This window comes from Sparus aurata, chromosome 5, assembly GCF_900880675.1.
Source record: "Sparus aurata chromosome 5, fSpaAur1.1, whole genome shotgun sequence".
In the NCBI taxonomy this organism is placed as follows: domain Eukaryota; kingdom Metazoa; phylum Chordata; class Actinopteri; order Spariformes; family Sparidae; genus Sparus; species Sparus aurata.
In genome coordinates, this window is record NC_044191.1 from 36,943,050 (window position 1) to 36,965,549 (window position 22,500).

The window sequence follows — 22,500 nt, forward strand, 5'->3', positions numbered from 1 at the left end:
AAGAGAATAGAGGAAATACTTCCGTTAACTACAAGTACGTCAACAAACTTGACTTACGTACTTGAGTAAACGTACTTAGTTACATTCCATCACTGATTACAGGACACACATAAAGAGTATTAACACCTGACGTACAGTGTGGTGTATTAAAATATCAATGTGATCTGAAATCAATAAAACCTGTGGAGGAAGTACTCACAACCTGTACGTAAGACTTCAGGATACTTTACACTGATGATGACGTCAGGTGAGAACCTGGTGACGTTAACGGTCAGGATCACTGTGACGTGTTCATCATGCTGCAGCTGCCACACGTGGAGCTCATTAATGGATCTCTAATCACACTGTGAACTCCAGAGAGCTTTCTGTCAATCAATTAGTCCATCCACATCTTTATGTTGGAGTTAAATGTTGATTTTATATGAGTGTATTATATACTCATGTATGTATATGAGTATATAATATATATATGAGTATATAATATATGAGTCAGGCAATGTGGGACACTACCAGTAACATGGGTGCTATGACACAAACTTCAGTACACATGAATACAGACGGGTTCACTGAATACACTGAGCGACCCAGTCAGACCCGATTCATCCAGTTCCAAGACAGTTTAATAACTCCAGTGTGAAGAAATATTCAGATCCAGCATATTTAGAAAGAGAGACGTGATCATGTGCAGCGGGAGAAGCTGAAGAGTGTCTGTAAACATCTCAGAGTATAACGTAGCATGAAATGTGATGCGTTCATTCGACATTTCTCTGGTGATCAGAAGTTTATTTCAAACGTTAAGGAAACATTGATCTGTTGTATTGATTGATTGATTGATTGATTGATTGATTGATTGTTCTGTCTGGTGCGGTGTGTGATTAATGTCGGTCCTTCTCTTCCTTCTCCGCTCTCTTCATCTTCAGGATGGAGCTTTCATCTTTACTTTGTGACCTTCATCTCTCCCCCTCCTCAGAGAAGCCCCTCCCCTCTACCTCTCTTCCTCCAATCACAGAGCTCCTGTCTCGTATGCAAGAGAAGCTGATTGGTGGATCCTCAGAGTCTGAAAAGATCTCTCTGATTGGTCAGTTGGAGTGTCTTTTTCAAACGGCTGATCCTCATTGGCTGTTCTGCCCGGCCCCCACCAATCAGGATGATGGGTGGGCGGAGCTTCAGGTGTTATATGGCTCTCTGGTCAGCGCTCTGATTGGTTGTGCAGCTCTGCCACTCTGTGAGGACGACTGCAGCTCGCTGCCCGCTGCAGCCTATCAGAGCGTCCCGAGCCGAGCTGCACCGGTGTGCTCCGCCCTCACAGCGCTACTGGGAACTCTGGGAAATGGAGGCGGTCACACTGATCTGCTGATGACTGTTGGGCCTCCTGTGTGTGTGTTTGCTGTCACACACTTCCAGGTGGGTCTGGACTCGACACACATCAGAGTTTCTGTCTTATTAAAGACGTCTTTGTTCAGACGGACCACAGAGGGTTTTGATTTTAACTGTCATTAGAGGATGAACTCTTGTAGGAGCTTCGTCTCGAGGATCATGAGTTCTGAAGTCTCAGTGAGAACGAGATCAAGTTTATCCTAAAAAACAAAGCAAGCTCCACTGAACATCTGAACGAAGACGTCTGTGATGAAACACAAAGTATTGAAATAAATGTTGCTCTAAATGTATGTTTTAAAGCATTTAGAAATATGTAAATGAAACACAAGCATAATATTAATATTGATAAGAGATCAATGTGTGTTTCATGTGTGTTCAGGATCAGGCGTGGACCAGCTCCTCCTCCAGAGCTGCAGCTAAGAGTCTGCAGGAGGCGCTGCTGAGGGCGGGCGGCTGGAGAGACTCCGCCCACCTGCTGATGGGGGATGGGAGTCAGGAGAAGAGAGGAATTCTGGGAGGAATCCTGGACATCCTGCAGCCTCAACTGACCAAGTGAGAATCAGTTTGAATATGAGTCTGTGGTCCAGATCACAGCTCCATTTACCTGCGTCTGAGTGACCACCTGTGATGTGATGTCACTTCCTGCTCTGTATGAAACAAACCTGTCCATCACTGAGACACACAGACTCCATGTTTCTACTCAAAGACAGAAAAAGAAGTTCATGTAGAACATTTGCTGAATGAACAAGAAGGTCCAAATAATGCAGAATGAGTCAGAGACAGAGTTTCACAGAGTTTATAAAGTGTCTCCAACTCAACAACTCACTAAACTGACACATTTGTTAAGGGAGTCTGGGGACTTTCTCCACAGGGGACAAAGAAGTAGCCTATATTGTTACTGTTTAGTGTCTTTGTAACATGTGACATGTTTAGATCAATAACATGTTTCTTCTTTCATAAATGGAGTGTAAATGGTGAAATCAGTGTAAACAGTGTGTTCAAACAGCTGATCAATGTTGGCAGGTAAGACTTTAGCACTTTAGACACAGAAGCAGACAGGCTGGTACAGACATGCTGCCACAAACTGACACTTTTTACAAGGAGACAAACAACTTCAGCTGAAAGATTTAATGCTGAATTTACAACAAGGACACAATGAGTTACAATCTGTCACACACACAGTTTCACTACGTTAGAAAGTTTGTTTTATCTCAACAACTCTTTAAATCACTACATTTGTTAATGGAGTCTGGTGATGCTGTTCAATTGTTCAGTGGTTGGATCAGGTGAAACGGACTGTGTGTTCACTGACAGCTGCTCGTGTGTGTGTGTGTGTGTGTGTGTGTGTGTGTGTGTGTGTGTTGCAGGGACTCTTGGCAGCGTTGTGAAGCAGTGAAGTTGGTGTTTGCGTGGACTCTCCTGCAGGTCAGTTTGACCTTTGACCTTCACTTAGCGATGATGTCATCATGGATTATAATAAAAGAGTCAACAAAGCTACATATTGAAGTCTCCACGGCAACAGTATGAATATGTGTGTGTGTTTTGTGCAGGTCACTCGGCCCTCTCTCTCCCCTCACCTGCCCCGCCTGCTCCCCCCCTCCCTCCTCCTGAACGACCACCACAGACCTGAGAACTGCATGCTGGGAATTCGCTGTCTGCACCACATCGTGCTCAACACGGTGAGAACACACACACACACGCACACACTGATGGTCACATGGAACTTGCAATCGATTTTAAGTCTCTTTGTCAAAAAAAGGTTATTTGACCACTTTGTGACTTTGACGATGTTTCTACGCGGTGACGGAGAATTTGATCTACATGAAGAGTTTCAACATATTTATAAAGAAATATCGAGTTTTTCTCAAAGTTTTTCTCAAAGTTTTTCTCAAAGTTTTTCTCACCTTTCTTACCAAAACATTTTCCCTTTGTTTCCTGAAAATGTTTCCCTTTCTTCCCAAACTTTTTCCTCATTGTTCTGATATTTTCCTAAAAAATAATTCAACATTTTTTTACTTTTCTCACCAAAATATTTTCCCTAAGTTTGGATCTTTATGTTTCTTGAAAATTTGTACTTTTCTTCCCAAACTATTTTCTTCAAATTTTCCCTTTTCCAAAACATTTCCCCAAAAGTTTGGACCTTTTTCCCCAGAAATTTTTTACACGTTTCTTCACAAAATATTTTCTCAGAATTCTGATATTTTTTCTAAAAAAAAAAAAAAAAGTATTACCAAAATATTTTCCCAAAGTTTGGATCTTTATGTTTCCTGAATATTTTTACTTTTCCTCCCAAAATTTGTTCTCAAATTATTTTGTTGAGAAACAACATTTGGGATAAAATATATTTTTAAAACTAGAATGTTAATAAAAATGTGTTTGGAAAGTTTAAAACTTGTTTAAGGCAACAGATTTTTTTAAAGAAGATAAAGAGTTTTTATAAACCCTAAATCAGGGGTCCCCAACCACCGGGCCGCAGACCGGTACCGGTCCGTGGGTCATTTGGTACCGGGCCTCACAGAAAGAATAAATACGTTATTTTATTTCCGTTATATTGACGATCATACTCGGAAAGTTGTTTTATTTTGAAAAACTGATTCTCTTTGAACAACATCCGTCTGTTCCTGTTGGCGTGCGTGACACGGACCTGTTTCAGTCACGGTACCCTGAAAAATAAGAACTCAAGATAGCTGTGAAGTGTAAAACAAACGTCTTCGGAGAGCTACTTTGCAAGAAAAAAGGAATAATGATGAGACGGAAGAAGAGAAGATGGACAACTGTGTTAAAGTTGGCTGATAAAGTGTCTGAACTGCAGCTGCAGGACGACGAGAGGACAACAGCTGGAGACTGCATGTTACCATAGTTACTGACGGAGCAGAAAGGAACACTTCGGTTGTTTATGCACTTTGTTGTGTAATTTTATTTATTTCTGCGTAATCACACGCACCCCCACCCGGTCCGTTAGATTATGTCGTATGTCGTACCTGTCCGTGCTGCAACAGAGGCTGGGGACCACTGCCCTAATAAATAATTTCATAGAAGAAAACAAATGTTTTTATCCAAGAACAGAAAATCTAAGAAACTCCACATGTTGTGATGATGATGATGATGGTGTGTGTGTGTGTGTGTGTGTGTGTGTGTGTGCAGCCTGCTGCAGATCTCCGTCAGTTCAACACAGCAGAAGTTCTCTATCAGGCGCTGTTCAAACACCTGTACACCACAGAGGCTGCTGTCATACAGGTAACACACACACACACACACACACACACACACACACGTGCTCTGTTAAAAACTTCCACTGATCTCAAACTGATTTGTAAAGATTTTATTTCCACCATTTTCAATCTGAAATCCTGACTGCAGCTGATCTGGGCGGCTGTGGCTCAGGGGCAGCGTCTTGTTATCTGAAGGTTGCTGGTTCGATTCCCCTGGTCTGCATGTGTGTGTGTGTGTGTGTTCAGGCGGTCCTGTCCTGTCTCTTGGACCTGCTCGTGGTTTTGGAGACGCCCCCCTCCTCGCTCAGCTCCTCCTCCCGCAGGAAGCCCGGTCACCACGACGACGTGCTGCGTCTGGTCCTGACACACATGGAGGCGGAGCACAAGGTGGCGCTGCGACGCGTCTACGCCTCCGCCCTGCCTCCATACGTCGACAGGTAGGAGGAGCGCTTCATAGTCATCCTGTTATAGCAGGGGGTGGGAGGAGTCTGAAGCCGATTCTCAGGGGCTGTTTGTTTTGTGTGCGGGGTCAGGATGGGCGTGGCCATGTGCAGACACCTACGACGGGTGGAGTGGGTGGTGCTGGGCTACCTGGAGGTCAGAGACCCACCTGAGGAGACGAGTCGACTGAAGATCCTGGAGGTGCTGCAGAAAACCATCAGAGCTGCCTGGCCACGGTCAGAACCTCAGCTGATGATCCGTTGTTAAAATGACTGGTGTATATTTAATTAGATTCATTAACAAGTAAGAAAACAAAGAAAAGAAACAAACATGATCATGACAGAAAAGATTAGACGAGACATTCATGAAAACAAACCGTCTAAAAATACAAACATTCATAAAGTAAACAGTTCAACATGAATCACAGTCGGTCTGTCTGTCAGGATGCTGTGTCGTGTCGACGTGTTGCTGCGTTGCCTGTTGAAGTTGCTGCTCGATGTGTGTTCGGACTCTCAGCTCGCTGACCCGGTCAGACAGAAGCTGGCGGGTCAGACGGTTCTGTGTATCAGACTGCTGGACGGCTGCTCGCATGGAAACCTGCAGGTATGATCACCTTCATATTCTTTAAACCAGCTGAGACTCAGTGAGATCACAGAGGAACACACAGATCAGACATTCAGAGACTCTGGACTTTGATCAGTGGTTCTGATTCTGCAGCTTCACTTCTTCATGAGCTCGACTGAACAGTTCCTTTAACATTTTTACTGACAACAAGCTTTTAACATGGATCTCGTGTCTGTCAGTCTCTCCTCCAGCAGGTCGACAGCAGCTGTTGCAGCTCTGAGATGCTCCGTTGCCTAGCGACAGTAACTATGGCGACAGACAGGTGATGCAGCACACCTGGAACACCTGGAGGAGAGCCTGTGAGAGACGAGGTGAGAGCAGACACACGAGGCGTGGACACCGGAGAGTTTACACACAAAGAGTTTAATTTAAAGAAAATTCACAGCAGCCTACAACTCTGTTGTACATGTTTTCATGAAGGCACCACAAACTTCTTTTGGCGCTTCATGTTGACATCACGTGTTGCGTTCACAGTTTCAGCTCCACATGACACAGTGATGCTGATGATGCGTTCAGGGAGCGTCATCGTCCAAATCTGAGCTGATCATTAACAGAAAACTTTCAGTGCTGCTGCAGGTTCCAAGTTCTTTCTTGATGTCAAAGGTTTTTGTAAAAACAAACTCAGTGCAGGCTGAGCTGATGCTGTGGAGCTGATCTGAACACTTTAAGACAATAATAACAATCCTACATCAGAAATGTCGATCTTTGGCTGTCTCATAGTTTGATTCTTGATGTCCACAGAAACAGAAACTACTCACTTGAGGTGAGACTGCTGGATCTGTCTAACATCTGTGTGTGTGTGTGTGTGTGTGTGTGATCAGAGAGTCCAGCTGGTCCAGTCTGTGTTTCAGTCCCAGTAACGTCTCTTCGGTCTCCAGTCGTCTCTCCGTCAGAGTTTCCTGCTGAGTCCACAAACTGCAGCGCAGACGGGCCTGGAGGACAAACGGACACTGGGTCAGGACTGTTCTGTCTCCTGCAGAAGCTCGAGTGTCTGATGGACGTCCAACACAGAGACAGATCTGAGAGCTGTTTATCTGAGCACAAAGACTGACAAAGCAGAGAGAGCCTGCTAGCCTAGCCTAGCATCTGTCAGGTCTGATTCATGTGTTGCATTATTCATCATTTTTTATTTTCATTGAGTAAAAAATGATTTTCTGTGACACTTTGGTCAGTTTGGACGTCACGTCTCTGGTGCAGCAGCTGTAGTGTCACATGACGACAGATCGTAACGTTCAGCTGCTGCAGGTGTTTAGCTAACCCTCACTGGGACCGTTAACCTGTCACATGGTGTTAAGCTGAGTTGTTGCAGGAGTTTGTCTTCTGCTTCTAAACATGTGACAACAACACTGAGACTGACTTCAGTCTTCACTGTAAGTATAAATGTGAGCTGTGGAAACAAAGTGGTGATTAAAGTCAGACTGGATCAATAATCCTGTTCGTCTCAGGTCTTGTGTTGGTTCACCTTCAGTCGCTCTTCTTCTCGCCTCAGTTTTTCTCTCTGCAGCTCCACCGTCCACTTTTCCTCCTGACCACACACACACACACACACAGTTAAATCTATCAATGAATAAATCAACACTTTCATTTAAACAGCCGACTGTAGAAATAAATTAATTACTTCATGTGTGAATGTAATTTATGTATATCTATGTTACATTAGTGTGTAAACTCACCTCAGTACTGAGGGCTGATCTCAGACCAGCTGTAGACAGGTAGAAAGACTCTTCATCATCCTCCTCCTCCCTACTGTCCTCCTACACACACACACACACACACACACACACACACACACACACACACACACACACACACAAAGAACATGTTAAATAAATGAGAACACTTTATTGAATAAATGTGACATTTCTACCTCGTCGTCTTTCTTGTGCTTTTCATCTTCATGTTTGTTTTGTAGCCCCTCCTCTTTCAGTTGTAGCTCCTCCTCCCGCCGCTGTAGCTCCTCCTCCTGGTGCAGCAGCTGTTTCTCTCTCTGCCTCAGCTCCTCTTCTGATGAGTCAACAGGAAATAAGTTATTTGATTTACTTTGTCTTCATAATACCTTATTTAAACGTTTATATTATTTATTTATTTTTTCATCTTCTAAACACATTTTATCTTCTGTAAATTTAAAATAAAATAAAAATGTCCTTAATTTTTTTTTTCACTTTTCCTAAAATAAACGACCTTTTCTCTAAATTCTGACTTTTTAAAACATTTTTCCCCTCAGTTTTTTTTTTAACTTCCCCAGAAATTCTGACTATTTTCCCGTAACTTTTTATCTAAATTCTGACTTTTCACTTTTTCTCATAAAAATGACTTTTTCCTCCTTAACTGTTTCTCAAATTTCGTACTTCGTCATAATTTTCAGAAAAGGTTTCAGGAAAATAGTTAGAAATCTGGAGAAGACTCTGACTCCTCCCCCAAATCTTTTCAACAAAATGTCTGAATTTTTTTCAAACTTTTCTCTCAAGGACACATTTTGTATTCAAAAGATTAAAAAAATGACATTTTTTAAAAGTTTTTAAATGTTTCTATACTAGAATAAAACATTTTTAGAGGATGGAATGATTGAGTGACTGACCGAGCTGGTGCAGCTGCAGCTCCTGTTGGGTCAGACGGCGCCGCCTGTCCTCCAACTGACACACTGCAGCTTTAACATCGGCCAGTCCAACACACACGGCCTGAGACACACAGAGAGACAGAGAGAGATTTTTAGAATAACTTTATTCTATCATTCTTTGACGGCCGTCCTGAACAACAGAGTGGCAGCAATATCTCCACAGCAGCGATGGTTCTCCAATTCTACCTGTGTGTGATGTACCTGTGTGTGTTGTACCTGTGTGTGTTGTATCTGTGTGTGATGTACCTGTGTGTGATGTACCTGTGTGTGATGTACCTGTGTGTGATGTACCTGTGTGTGATGTACCTGTGTGTGTGTTGTACCTGTGTGTGTTGTACCTGTGTGTGTGTTGTACCTGTGTGTGATGTACCTGTGTGTGTTGTACCTGTGTGTGTTGTACCTGTGTGTGTTGTACCTGTGTGTGATGTACCTGTGTGTGTTGTACCTGTGTGTGTGTTGTACCTGTGTGTGATGTACCTGTGTGTGTTGTACCTGTGTGTGTTGTACCTGTGTGTGATGTACCTGTGTGTGATGTACCTGTGTGTGTTGTACCTGTGTGTGTGTTGTACCTGTGTGTGTTGTACCTGTGTGTGTTGTACCTGTGTGTGATGTACCTGTGTGTGTTGTACCTGTGTGTGATGTACCTGTGTGTGATGTACCTGTGTGTATTGTACCTGTGTGTGATGTACCTGTGTGTGATGTACCTGTGTGTATTGTACCTGTGTGTGATGTACCTGTGTGTGTTGTACCTGTGTGTGTGTTGTACCTGTGTGTGTTGTACCTGTGTGTGATGTACCTGTGTGTGTTGTACCTGTGTGTGTTGTACCTGTGTGTGTTGTACCTGTGTGTGTTGTACCTGTGTGTGATGTACCTGTGTGTGATGTACCTGTGTGTGATGTACCTGTGTGTGATGTACCTGTGTGTGTGTACCTGTGTGTGATGTACCTGTGTGTGTTGTACCTGTGTGTGTTGTACCTGTGTGTGTTGTACCTGTGTGTGATGTACCTGTGTGTGTTGTACCTGTGTGTGATGTACCTGTGTGTGTTGTACCTGTGTGTGTTGTACCTGTGTGTGTTGTACCTGTGTGTGTTGTACCTGTGTGTGATGTACCTGTGTGTGATGTACCTGTGTGTGATGTACCTGTGTGTGTTGTACCTGTGTGTGTTGTACCTGTGTGTGTTGTACCTGTGTGTGTTGTACCTGTGTGTGATGTACCTGTGTGTGTTTGTACCTGTGTGTGATGTACCTGTGTGTGATGTACCTGTGTGTGATTGTACCTGTGTGTGTTGTACCTGTGTGTGATGTACCTGTGTGTATTGTACCTGTGTGTGATGTACCTGTGTGTGATGTACCTGTGTGTATTGTACCTGTGTGTGATGTACCTGTGTGTGATGTACCTGTGTGTGTTGTACCTGTGTGTGTGTACCTGTGTGTGTTGTACCTGTGTGTGATGTACCTGTGTGTGTTGTACCTGTGTGTGTTGTACCTGTGTGTGTTGTACCTGTGTGTGTTGTACCTGTGTGTGTTGTACCTGTGTGTGATGTACCTGTGTGTGATGTACCTGTGTGTGATGTACCTGTGTGTGTTGTACCTGTGTGTGTTGTACCTGTGTGTGTTGTACCTGTGTGTGTTGTACCTGTGTGTGTTGTACCTGTGTGTGATGTACCTGTGTGTGATGTACCTGTGTGTGATGTACCTGTGTGTGATGTACCTGTGTTGTATTGTACCTGTGTGTGTGTACCTGTGTGTGTTGTACCTGTGTGTGTTGTACCTGTGTGTGTTAGTACCTGTGTGTGATTGTACCTGTGTGTTTGTACCTGTGTGTGTTGTACCTGTGTGTGTTGTACCTGTGTGTGATGTACCTGTGTGATGTACCTGTGTGATGTACCTGTGTGTGATGTACCTGTGTGTGATGTACCTGTGTGTGATGTACCTGTGTGTGATGTACCTGTGTGTGTTGTACCTGTGTGTGATGTACCTGTGTGTGTTGTACCTGTGTGTGATGTACCTGTGTGTGATGTACCTGTGTGTGATGTACCTGTGTGTGATGTATCTGTGTGTGTTGTACCTGTGTGTGTTGTACCTGTGTGTGATGTACCTGTGTGTGATGTACCTGTGTGTGATGTACCTGTGTGTGATGTACCTGTGTGTGATGTACCTGTGTGTGATGTACCTGTGTGTGATGTACCTGTGTGTGTTGTACCTGTGTGTGATGTACCTGTGTGTGATGTACCTGTGTGTGATGTACCTGTGTGTGATGTACCTGTGTGTGTTGTACCTGTGTGTGATGTACCTGTGTGTGATGTACCTGTGTGTGATGTATCTGTGTGTTCAGCTCCTTCAGTTGTTCGTCTCTCTGCTGCTGCAGCTGACTGGACACACTCAGCTCCTACAGGACACACACACTCATCAGTACAAACACAGAGGCCAGCCTGACTGTGTGTGTGTGTGTGTGTGTGTGTGTGTGTGTGTGTGTTCACCTGTTCCACAGTGTGCAGGTGTGTCCTCCTCTCCTCCAGCTGTGCACTGAGCAGAGTCAGCAGCTCACTGTGCTCTGAAACAAACATCACGATCAGAAGATTAAAGCTGATCACGCTCAATACGTTTCAGTCATAATCAATAATCTGTATGTTCTGGATGTAGAGATGATGTCACACCATCAAGCTGCTTCTGAGTGGCTGCTGTGTCTCTGACCACTTCCTGTTTGAGGAGCTGGGCGTGGTTGAGCTCCTCCCTCTGTTTAGTAAGCTCCGCCTCCACCGCTGACAGACACCTTACACACACACACACACACACACACACACACACACAGAAACTCATAAATAAACCAATGATCACTGGCACTGATGATGTCACCATTAATAGTTTCTCACTCAGTTGCAGGTTTTTATGACGTTTTTTAAACTTCACATTAAAGTTATTGTTTTGTTTTATAATGTTACATCCAAATAATACACCCACCTGTGTGTGTGTGTGTGTGTGTGTGTGTGTGTGTGTGTGTACCTGTCGGCGTGCCTCCGTCGGGCCTCCAGGTGTTTACACTGCTCCTGCAGGCTGCTCCTCTCCTCCCTCCTCCTGCTCAGCTCCTCCTGCTGCTGCTGCACCAATCAAAAATACGTTTTGACAGGAGAGAAACATTTTTTATCTCGACCGATTTGGCTTTTTTCAAACAAAATCTCAAGATTGCAAGATTTTCTTTTTTACGTGTGAAACCGAGTAAAAAAAGTGGGGAAAGTGTTGGAAAAGAACATTTTAGGAGGAAAAGATAATACAAAGTAAAAGAAGGAGAAAAAGGTTGAATGAGCTGGAAAAAAGACAAAAAACTTTTTATTATCTATTTTAATTTTTAAATGTAAAAGGGAGAAAAACTTTGTTTTTCATTAAATCTTTGAAAATTAGTGGAACTTTTACTCTCTTCAGGAGAAGAACGAGACACAAGTTGAAAACCGAATGGAAAAAACAACACTTTGAAAAATGAGCCGAACAGAAACTTTCTTTCTTTCTGCTGCAGACGACGAGTTTGTGTGAAAAAGAGTGACAATAAAAAAATCAGGGAAAAAAGTGTTGTTTTTTTTTGTGTAATATTCATTTTAACCACAAGAGGCTGTTTGCAGTTGTGAGCCAGGAGGACTCTGCTCAGCTCCTGCTGTGACTGACAATAACCATTATTACCATAAACTATGATGTAACATAAAGAGACTCATATATCAGAGTGATGTATCAAATGTTCCTGCTGATAAAACACAATACTCCACCTGTGGCCACAGTTACCATGACAACCAACCTGTTGTTCACACAGGCTGTTGACTTCATCTCTACTGAACATGCTGCTGCAGCCATGACAGAAAACCTGAACAGTGAATCTTCTCTGTGAGTTCGACACAGTCGACTGACCTGCAGCTCTGTCTGCTGTTGGTTTGACTCTTTCTGGTAAATCTCTGCCTCCTTCCTGCGGGACTCAACTTCCTGATGCAGCTCAGCCAGCTCTCTCCTTTTCCTGTCCACTTCCTCCTGCATCCTGTCCACTTCCTCCTGCATCCTGTCCACTTCCTCCTGCTTCTTTTCCAGCTCAGCCTCCCTCTTATGTACTTCATCACGTGTCCCGTCCAACTCATCCCTCACTGAATCCAGCTCGTCCCTCGTCCTCTGCAGCTCGTCCTGTTTCTTGTGGAGCCTCTGGACATTCTGGGAGCGTTTGATTTTCACTTTCTCCAACGCCTGCTGTTCTACGAGTAACTCCTGCAGGACCTGCTTTAGCTCTGGACACACACACACACACACAGCAGGTGACAACACATAGTCAGACACACACGTTAGCTTTTGTTAAAGAGGCTGAGATTAGTGCAGTCGTTGCCTGTGTGTGTGTGTGTGTGTGTGTGTGTGTGTGGTCACCTGCTCTGTGTGTGTTGACCTCAGTCTGTACTGTGATCAGTCTCTGCTCGTCCTCTCTCAGGACACATTCTGTGGACGTCCTCTGACTCCACAGCGCCTCCTGCTGCTCCAGCAGCTCCTGCAGTCACACAGACGTCTGATACTGAAGCTTCTACGAGTTGTTTTTCACTGCAGCATCTTAAAATCCTCAAGGTTTCAATGAAACGTCATCATGAGGCGACAGCAGGACAACTCGTCATATTTTATTTTATTTTATCTTAGGCTATTTTATTTTATTCTATTTTAGACTATTTTATTTTATTTTAGGCGATTTTATTTTATTTTAGGCGATTTTATTTTATTTTAGGCGATTTTATTTTATTTTAGGTGATTTTATTGTATTTTAGGCGATTTTATTGTATTTTATTTCATGAGGCGACAGCAGGACGACTCGTCCCGACAGCAGGAGTGAGACGGACCAACAGGAGAGTTTCTTTCCTCTTCACTGTGGGTCCAGCAGCGTCGTCTCTGTTCACTTCAATATTTATGTTCTGTTCCCAGACTGCTGGACTGGAAGTACTCGGATACTTTAACATAGATAAACAAGAATAAACTCTGATGTCTCTACTGTCGCCCCCCAGGGACAAGTAAGGTGTTTTGAATTAAATTGAATCTATACGACCGACATCAACTCTCAGAAATCATTTTGAAAATGAAATAGGTTCATGTAACATCATAAAACATACAGATGTTTGTTTCAGCCTACTTCACAGTCACGTTCATGCTTTTAACACATATGTCAGCCGCGATTAGTTACAAGCATGACTCAAACTGTGAAGGCACGACGGCACAGAGGTCAAATGAAACATGACAAATGTGGCTCAGAAGAGAGAGTGAGGCAGAAGGAGAATATCTGAAGCCCTGTTGAAGCTGAAGCTGACGAACATGTTCAAGTCCTGCTTTCAAAACTGTATCTGAGTACAGTAAATGTATTCAGTTACTGCTCTGACCCTGCAGAGAAGATGATAACTCCTTCCTCCTCTGTGATCACCTTAACTCTGCTCCTCAGTCGGTGCTCCTCCTCTCTGACCTCCTCCACTCTGTTCACAGCTGTCTGATGCTCCTCCGTCCTCTGCAGCAGCCTCTGCTCCTGCTGCTCCTCCTGCAGGACGACCACACTGTGTCAGAACAAACCTCCAGCCTCAGCTTCATTTTAACGCTAATGTCAGTTTAAAGAAACAGAAAATCTCTTTTTGTTCTCAGCAATCTGATCAATTCATTAATAATTAACCAAACTACAAAAATGAAAAGTTGAAGATGAAGTTTACCTGAATGTTGAGTGAGTCGAGGCGCTTCTGAGAGTCCTGACAGGTAGACAGCACATCAGCCAACCTGCGCACACACACACACACACACACACACACACATTGAATAAAATAGCCTTAAATAAAATGAAATAAAATTGCCTAAAATAAAATAAAATTGCTTAAAATTGCCTAAAATAAAATAAAATTGCTTAAAATTGCCTAAAATAAAATAAAATAGCCTAAAATAAAATAAAATAGCATAAAATTGCCTAAAATAAAATAAAATTGCCTGAAAAAAAATAATAATAAAATAGCGTAAAATAAAATAAAATAAAACATTAAACAGCATTGAACCACTTCCTCAAAGTGTCTTTTCAAACTAAATTCTGATGATAGGAAACATTTCACCAAAATTTAGACCAAACATAACAGAGGAATGTGTAAACAATAAAAGATCTCCAGATGTTTCACAATAAAAGATCTCCAGATGTTTCACAATAAAAGATCTCTAGATGTTGTCTGTGTGTCTGTACCTGTCTGTGTGCGTCTGTACCTGTCTGTGTGCGTCTGTACCTGTCTGTGTCTGTGCCTGTCTGTCTGTGTGTGTACCTGTCTGTGTGTGTCTGTACCTGTCTGTGTCTGTACCTGTCTGTGTGCGTCTGTACCTGTCTGTGTCTGTACCTGTCTGTGTGCGTCTGTACCTGTCTGTGTCTGTACCTGTCTGTGTCTGTTCCTGTCTGTGTGTGTCTGTACCTGTCTGTGTGTACCTGTCTGTGTCTGTACCTGTCTGTGTGTGTCTGTACCTGTCTGTGTGTGTCTGTACCTGTCTGTATGTGTCTGTCTGTGTCTGTACCTGTCTGTCTGTGTCTGAGCCTGTCTGTGTGTGTCTGTACCTGTCTGTGTGTGTCTGTGTGTGTCTGTACCTGTCTGTGTGTCTGTACCTGTCTGTGTGTGTCTGTCTGTGTCTGTACCTGTCTGTGTGTCTGTCTGTGTCTGTACCTGTCTGTGTGTACCTGTCTGTGTCTGTACCTGTCTGTGTGTGTCTGTACCTGTCTGTGTGTGTCTGTCTGTGTCTGAGCCTGTCTGTGTGTGTCTGTACCTGTCTGTGTGTGTCTGTCTGTGTCTGTACCTGTCTGTGTGTGTCTGTACCTGTCTGTGTGTGTCTGTACCTGTCTGTGTCTGTACCTGTCTGTGTGTGTCTGTGCCTGTCTGTCTGTGTCTGTACCTGTCTGTGTGTGTCTGTACCTGTCTGTGTGTGTCTGTACCTGTCTGTGCCTGTCTGTGTCTGTACCTGTCTGTGTGTGTCTGTACCTGTCTGTAGCTGAGTGTATGTCTGTGCTGACTTGTTGTAACTCCTCCTCTCTGCTCCTCAGCGCCTCCTTCACCTCCGTCAGAGCCTCCTCCTCCTCCTGTCTCCTCCTCCTCAGCTCCTCCACCTCTTCCTTCACCTCCATCAGAGCCTCCTCCTCCTCCTGTCTCCTCCTCCTCAGCTCCTCCACCTCCTCCTGCAGCTCCCTGGCGATCAGTTAATATGATGATGAGGACAAGATGAAGAAGTACAAGCTGTGAACTGAGCTTCAAGTTCAGATGTGACTTTACCTGATCGCCTCCAGCAGACAGGTGGCGCCATCCTGAGCTGAACCTGCCTGCAGGAGAAACAAGTGTTTGAGAGAAGAAACCAGAGGAGTATTCCAGAAAGGAGGTTCAACAGACTCTCAGCCTCACCCTGAACTCTGAGCTGACTTATCCTGTGAAGTGAAACTCAGAGTTTTCAGTTCCAGAACAGCTGATCTGAGTTCGGTAAGTCACTCTGAGTATGTTAACTCTGAGTTGAGCTCGTGCCTGACGACTAGTAAAAAGCCATCATCATCAATGGAGCTCCGATACTGTGATTCACCATGGCAACAGGGGAGAAAACAGGAAGCAGACATTTTCTGGGAAAAAAGATAAATAAAATAGCCTAAAATAAAATAAAATTGCCTAAAAATAAAATTGCCTAAAATAGCCTAAAATAAAATAAAATAGCCTAAAATAAAATAAAATTGCCTAAAATTGCCTAAAATAAAATAAAATTGCCTAAAATAAAATAAAATTGCCTAAAAAAAAATAATAATAAAATAGCGTAAAATAAAATAAAATAAAACATTAAACAGCATGTACCTGTCTGTGTGTGTACCTGTCTGTGTGCGTCTGTACCTGTCTGTGTGTGTACCTGTCTGTGTGCGTCTGTACCTGTCTGTGTGTGTACCTGTCTGTGTGCGTCTGTACCTGTCTGTGTGTGTACCCGTCTGTGTGCGTCTGTACCTGTCTGTGTCTACCTGTCTGTGTGTGTCTGTCTGTGTCTGTACCTGTCTGTCTGTGTGTGTCTGTGCCTGTCTGTGTGTGTCTGTGCCTGTCTGTCTGTGTGTGTCTGTACCTGTCTGTCTGTGTCTGTACCTGTCTGTGTCTACTTGTCTGTGTGTGTCTGTACCTGTCTGTCTGTGTGTGTCTGTACCTGTCTGTCTGTGTCTGTACCTGTCTGTGTCTGTACCTGTCTGTGTCTACCTGTCTGTGTGTGTAAAAAAAGTAACACGGCTGCGGCCGTAATAAAAATCACTGAAGGGTTTTAGATGCGGTCGTCTTTAACATCACTTTCTTTTATATTAGCCTTTGAGGAAGTGGTTGAATGTTGTTAAATGTTTTATTTCATTTGATTTTAGGCTATTTTATTTTAGGCTATTTTATTTTATTTCAGGCTGTTTTATTTTATTTAAATCAGCTGAAATGACATAAAAACAGTCTCACGATGGCTCCTCACTCTGGTTTTATTTCACATATTAAACAAAATAAAAGTTTATTCAGTGGATATTTTAACTTGTAGTAGCTTTTACCACCAACAGATGCTGTTTAACACACATCTGTGTCCTGACATCCTGCTGAGTAGTTGAACATGAAGTGGTGCTCACCTCCACCTGCAGCACGTCCCACAGAGGCAGAGGAGCTGGTCCTGAGTCAGGTCGCTGGGTGACCAGAGGAGCTGGTCCTGAGTCAGGTCACAGAGGAGCTGGTCCTGAGTCAGGTCGCTGGGTGACCAGAGGAGCTGGTCCTGAGTCAGGTCACAGAGGAGCTGGTCCTGAGTCAGGTCGCTGGGTGACCAGAGGAGCTGGTCCTGAGTCAGGTCGCTGGGTGAGCAGAGGAGCTGGTCCTGAGTCAGGTCGCTGGGTGAGCAGAGGAGCTGGTCCTGAGTCAGGTCGCTGGGTGAGCAGAGGCTGAGGGCGTCACTCACCCCCAGGACCCAACATTAGAGGCACTAAATTCTCCTCCTGGTGTAAAACTATGTGAATGATTTCTGCTTCAACATGATGGGACTGAGAAGGGAAGGACAGCCGCTGTCAGACAGCTCCGTCACACTCAGGGTTTCTTCAGGTAAACCTGCAGTGAGCAGGTTCTGTTCACAGAGTCAGTTACCGCAGTAACAGACCCAGAGTTTAACTTACCTCTCTTTCTGGAACTGAACACTCAGAGTTTCTCTCATCTCAGGGTAACAAACTCAGAGTTTCTCTCATCTCAGGGTTAACAAACTCAGAGTTTCTCTCATCTCAGGGTTAACAAACTCAGAGTTTCTCTCATCTCAGGGTTAACAAACTCAGAGTTTCTCTCATCTCAGTGTAACAAACTCAGAGTTTTCACTAAACCCGCTGTCTGGAATCCCCCCTGGAGGATCATCAATATAACAGCAACACCATATATTAGATTTTCTAAATGAAACATCTGCACTGTTTCCATTATCTTCCAGGTCATGTGACCCACTGACCCAGAGAATGGTTAATGTACTCCAACCTGAAACTAACTTCACCATAAGAAATCTCTCCCTGTCTTCTATTTCTAAACTAACTTTCTTGTTTGAATAATGAAAAAGATGAATCTTTGTTTTCTGGACTAAATTCTGCTCAGGGATCTGATCTGTCTCCTTCATTTACTTTTCATACAGAGATTGATGAAGGTGAAGGAGTGATACTGTGTGTGTGTGTGTGTGTGTGTGTGTGTGTGTACCTGCTCTCTGCTGGTGTTTATGCAGCTCTGAGCCTCCAGCAGCAGCCGGTCGGCCTCCCGTAGTTCAGCTCGTCTCTTCAGCAGAGTTTTCTCCACACACTCCACCTCATCACACACCTGCATCACACTCCTGCATGGACACACACGCGTAGGCACACACACGCACACACACAATATGATCACGTGTGTGAACAATGTGTGTGTGTTAAAACATTTCTTGTCTTGAGTCTGAGCAGCTTCACACTCAGATCTCCAACATGGCCGCCATCGTGTCTGTTTCTGCCTTTTCCTCTCTGTGTCAACAACAAAACTTTCATTATAATTGGAAACAGCCAGTTGGAGGTTGTGTGTTTGCGGCTGATTGATCCGTACAGTGAGAGCAGAAGTCTACTTCAGCCACACAGAGTCAGAAAATCTAAATCATGAAATAGTTTGTGTGTGTGACCTGTGTCGTCTCAGCGTGCGTCTTAGCTGTTTGGATTCCAGACGTAGTTTCTTCTTCTTCCTCTCATCTTCCTCTGCTCGCTCTGCCTCTCTGTGCAAACACTCACACACACACCTGTCTTCCTGCTGACACACACACACACACACACACACACACACACACACACGAACATTGACACACTGATGATTAAACTGTCCCAGGTTGGATGTTACCGTCTGCTTATTTTATCTAGAAAGAACAATTTTTTCATAAAACATTTTCTATCACAGCTCGATCGCAGCGATACGACAGAGACGACCACATGACCACCGCTGCTGCCGTCAACATGTCTGATTGTGACCTGATGATCTGATTGGTTCTGTTGATGGTGGTGAATTTTTTAAAATATTGTCACATGATTTGTGTTTACCTATTTAACATGATTATTTTTTTAATAAATAAAACAGTGTGTTCCCAAATATTTGTTTCCAACCAGAATGTAAAGTTAAAGAGACTTCAGTTTGTTTTTGTCATCTGAGTTTTTGTTGAATATTTTGATGACTTTTGGGGCGATAGCGTCAAACTCAGTTATGTTGGTATGAGTAGATACTGACCTCGTCTCTGTGCTCGGGGATGTTGCAGTGCAGAGCGGCGCCTCCTGCTGGCTGACTGTAGACGACCGCTGCAGGTGAACCACAGAGCAGCCAGGCAGGTCCGACCAGAGGAGCCCGACTGAGAGTGTCTGAGAGGTCAGCAGAGACAGGAGGAGGAGGAGGAGGAGGAGGAGGAGGAGGAGGAGGACTGTCTCCTCCACTGTCCCTCCACTCTGCTGCAGGACAGGTTACAGTTCAGGACACGTCTGCAGTTGAATCTCATCATGTTGTTAATGTGTGTTTGTACCTGAGTCAGAGTCAGTGTGTGTCGGGGGGACAAACACCCAGTACCCTCCTCCTCCTCCTCCTCCTCCTCCTCCTCCTCCTCCTCCCCTCGTGGGTGTTCTGTCCTGCTGTCGCCCCCCATCAGGAGAACTGAAGTACTGCAGCCCGACACCAGAGTCCTGAGTCCCCAGAGAGCCCAGACTGGGAACCTGAGAGACAGAGAGAGCGAACGTTAAGTTCCCATGATGCTCTGAGTGACAATGTGGAGGAAGATAACTCTTTACAGAACTCTCTTTAAAGATCCGGTCCCTGATGGTCTCGTATGTTCAGAATCAGTTTTCCTGAAGATAAATCTGTGATGATCTCAAAAGGAGTTTCAGTGATATACAAACTCCAGCAACAGTCCTGTGGAACAGCATCTGTGCCGTCCGGTGGACTCGGTTCTGCTGGCTGCTCTCCTGCATTCACTCATCTCGATCCAGTCGCAGTAACAGTGAGGACGCGTCGACAGTCACCTGGAGGAATACCTGTGAGTTTGACATAAAAAAGATGAAAAGTCTCACACTGTGTCCAGGAGGTATGAAGCACCACTGTCCTCCATCCCTGGTCCTGGTTCTGGTTCTGGTCTGATCCAGCTTCTGTCTTGGTGTGTGTCTCTGAGGCTCCTTCACTGTGTGAATGCTGCCGTCGAGCTCCTCCACAGAGTTCTGACACAAACACAAGCAGAAGAAGAGCGAGACGCCGCGTTACCACGGATACACCGTATATGTCGACCTCGCGTCAGCCAAGTTCACCTCACGTTCCCCCTGCAGAGTGGTGTGTGTGTGTGTACCTGCTGTGTGTGTGTGTGTGTACCTGCTGTGTGTGTGTGTGTGTACCTGCTGTGTGTGTGTGTGTGTACCTGCTGTGTGTGTGTACCTGCTGTGTGCGTGTGTGTGTACCTGCTGTGTGTGTGTGTGTGTGTGTGTACCTGCTGTGTGTGTGTGTGTGTGTGTGTGTACCTGCTGTGTCTGTGTGTGTGTGTGTGTGTGTACCTGCTGTGTGTGTGTGTGTGTGTGTGTGTGTGTACCTGCTGGTGTGTGTGTGTGTGTGTGTGTGTGTGTGAACCTGCTGTGTGTGTGTGTGTGTGTGTGTGTGTGTACCTGCTGTGTGTGTGTGTGTGTGTGTACCTGCTGTGTGTGTGTGTGTGTGTGTACCTGCTGTGTGTGTGTGTGTGTGTGTGTGTGTACCTGCTGTGTGTGTGTGTGTGTGTGTGTGTGTACCTGCTGTGTGTGTGTGTGTGTGTGTACCTGCTGTGTGTGTGTGTACCTGCTGTGTGTGTGTGTGTGTGTGTGTACCTGCTGTGTGTACCTGCTGTGTGTGTGTGTGTGTGTGTGTGTGTACCTGCTGTGTGTGTGTGTGTACCTGCTGTGTGTGTGTATGTGTACCTGCTGTGTGTGTGTGTGTGTGGGTGTGTACCTGCTGTGTGTGTGTGTGAACCTGCTGTGTGTGTGTGTGTACCTGCTGTGTGTGTGTGTGTGTGTGTGTGTGTACCTGCTGTGTGTGTGTGTGTACCTGCTGTGTGTGTGTATGTGTACCTGCTGTGTGTGTGTGTGTGTGGGTGTGTACCTGCTGTGTGTGTGTGTGAACCTGCTGTGTGTGTGTGTGTACCTGCTGTGTGTGTGTGTGTGTGTGTGTGTGTGTGTGTACCTGCTGTGTGTGTGTGTGTGTGTGTGTGTGTGTACCTGCTGTGTGTGTGTGTGTGTGTGTGTGTGTGTGTGTACCTGCTGTGTGTGTGTGTGCAGCAGCTCCACCGTGTGGTTCAGAGCTCTCAGCTGTTCGGTGGTTGTCTTCAGCTGTTCGGCCGTCAGCTGATCAGAGTCACACATGGACCTACTGAGCTGCCGTAGTTTCCTGTTGAGGCGGCCGAGGCTCCTCTGGTGGCCGTCGCTCTGTGAACGCAGCTGGATCACATGACACACAAAGTCAGTCCCAGCATGCACTGCTGCGGACCTGCTGCTCACCTCCAATGAGCTCAACATGAATTGTGTTATAGGATGGAAGATGACCTGCTGCAGCAGCGCGTCTCTCTCCTGCTGGACGTCCTGAAGCTGCAGGCGGCTCTGCTGAAGCTCCGCCTCCTGAACAACCACCAATAAACAACAACACTCATCGTTTTAACAGAAGTAAAGTGAAACTCTGTGACCTGAGGACCGTCAGGACGGGCTGCTGGTTCTGGTCTGGACTGCAGCTGATACTCACCAGTTTGTCTTGAATGTCTCTGTTTCTGCTCTCAGACGTCCTCCAGTCTGAGTCCTGGTCCTGGTCCTGGTCCAGCTGGGCCTGCAGTCTGTCCAGTTTCTGGCTATGGCTGTAGTCTTGTTGGAGCTGCCCCCTGCTGGTTCTGGTCTGCTGGATCGTCCTGTACAGCTGCTCCACACTCCTGGACAACATGTCCTGAGGCCTCACCGGACTGCAGGAGGACAGACAGTCATCATATAGATCCAGATCCAGATCCAGATCCAGACTCTGAGCTGCTGCTGATCCTCTACAGCTGCAGTCAGTTTATTTCAAACAGCACTACACACTACAGGCAGGCGAACATGTGACGACACATGAAGAACTTAGATCCTGTAGTCTTCAGTCTGAGCCCGGTCACATCTCCTCAGACTGACCCGCTCACCTGGTTCTGTTTCATGTTTCACTCTCAGCTCTACACTTTTTTAGACTGTCTTTAATTTGACATTATCTTCTCACCATACCTGCCAAACTTTGGACCTATAAAATAGGGAGGATTTCAAAACCGAAGCAAACCAAAATATCCACGGACTGTGTTTCCTGCAAAGAACAAAACAAGTCAAATAAAAAGATCAAATAATGTCAAATAATGTCAAATAATGTGTATTTTACTGTAAACTGTCAGTATGTTTCCCTGCAGTGTAACTGTCTAAGTATAAAGTAACGTCTGTCATTCGTTGCCCTTCAGAGAGTCTGTGTGCGTCACTGCTGCTGGGTGAATCCTGAGGCTGACGGGAAAATCCACGTGGCAGATTTCCTTCTGAGGATTATTTAAATATTCTTTCTCGTCTACACCTGTTTGTCCGTCTCTCACTTCCTGAGGAGGACGAGCTGGACCAGAACAGCAGACTACAGCACCAGGTTGTGAGAACCAGAGATGTGTCCTCTGGTTCTGGGACGAGAAGGTTGACAAGTATGATCATGAAGGATCCGATCAGTC

The 22,500-nt window shown here is 44.9% G+C and overlaps 2 protein-coding genes across 13 annotated transcripts in view; one reads left to right on the forward strand and one right to left on the reverse strand.

Annotated features, from left to right (window-relative positions):
- The first annotated feature begins 887 nt into the window (after positions 1 to 887).
- tti2 (TELO2 interacting protein 2) lies at positions 888 to 7,084 on the forward strand. The gene is made up of 10 exons (XM_030416387.1): positions 888 to 1,404; positions 1,757 to 1,929; positions 2,745 to 2,802; positions 2,928 to 3,056; positions 4,522 to 4,614; positions 4,836 to 5,026; positions 5,123 to 5,266; positions 5,474 to 5,633; positions 5,834 to 5,965; positions 6,476 to 7,084. Exons 1-9 carry the CDS (start codon positions 922 to 924, stop codon positions 5,918 to 5,920), a joined length of 1,518 nt encoding a protein of 505 aa, XP_030272247.1. The 5' UTR covers positions 888 to 921; the 3' UTR covers positions 5,921 to 5,965; positions 6,476 to 7,084.
- The window catches only part of cntrl (centriolin), a 35,299-nt gene continuing 18,797 nt past the window's right edge, over positions 5,999 to 22,500 (reverse strand). For 7 of the 12 annotated variants that reach the window (XM_030416324.1, XM_030416323.1, XM_030416322.1 and 4 more), the window contains 23 exons: positions 21,525 to 21,735; positions 21,332 to 21,415; positions 21,047 to 21,226; positions 19,847 to 19,990; positions 19,306 to 19,492; positions 19,020 to 19,234; positions 18,427 to 18,551; positions 17,982 to 18,111; positions 15,549 to 15,595; positions 15,261 to 15,464; positions 13,971 to 14,034; positions 13,694 to 13,804; positions 12,664 to 12,781; positions 12,166 to 12,530; positions 11,275 to 11,369; positions 10,929 to 11,044; positions 10,752 to 10,825; positions 10,565 to 10,660; positions 8,233 to 8,332; positions 7,522 to 7,658; positions 7,328 to 7,408; positions 7,117 to 7,179; positions 5,999 to 6,586 (listed from right to left, as the gene is read on the reverse strand). In XM_030416324.1, the coding sequence (XP_030272184.1) occupies positions 6,437 to 6,586; positions 7,117 to 7,179; positions 7,328 to 7,408; positions 7,522 to 7,658; positions 8,233 to 8,332; positions 10,565 to 10,660; positions 10,752 to 10,825; positions 10,929 to 11,044; positions 11,275 to 11,369; positions 12,166 to 12,530; positions 12,664 to 12,781; positions 13,694 to 13,804; positions 13,971 to 14,034; positions 15,261 to 15,464; positions 15,549 to 15,595; positions 17,982 to 18,111; positions 18,427 to 18,551; positions 19,020 to 19,234; positions 19,306 to 19,492; positions 19,847 to 19,990; positions 21,047 to 21,226; positions 21,332 to 21,415; positions 21,525 to 21,735 (3,097 nt within the window). In that variant the 3' untranslated portion in view covers positions 5,999 to 6,436. The remainder of the gene's footprint in view (positions 6,587 to 7,116; positions 7,180 to 7,327; positions 7,409 to 7,521; positions 7,659 to 8,232; positions 8,333 to 10,564; positions 10,661 to 10,751; positions 10,826 to 10,928; positions 11,045 to 11,274; positions 11,370 to 12,165; positions 12,531 to 12,663; positions 12,782 to 13,693; positions 13,805 to 13,970; positions 14,035 to 15,260; positions 15,465 to 15,548; positions 15,596 to 17,981; positions 18,112 to 18,426; positions 18,552 to 19,019; positions 19,235 to 19,305; positions 19,493 to 19,846; positions 19,991 to 21,046; positions 21,227 to 21,331; positions 21,416 to 21,524; positions 21,736 to 22,500) is intronic. The other 5 variants (XM_030416319.1, XM_030416317.1, XM_030416316.1 and 2 more) reach the window with 5 other exon arrangements.

Excerpts from the sequence above, each read along its gene's own strand:
- tti2 (XM_030416387.1), top strand. The coding sequence starts at position 922 with ATGGAGCTTTCATCTTTACTTTGTGACCTTCATCTCTCCCCCTCCTCA. Across the intron at positions 2,803-2,927 it reads TTGCGTGGACTCTCCTGCAG|GTCACTCGGCCCTCTCTCTC; the intron begins GTCAGTTTGACC and ends TGTTTTGTGCAG. Across the intron at positions 3,057-4,521 it reads ACCACATCGTGCTCAACACG|CCTGCTGCAGATCTCCGTCA; the intron begins GTGAGAACACAC and ends GTGTGTGTGCAG.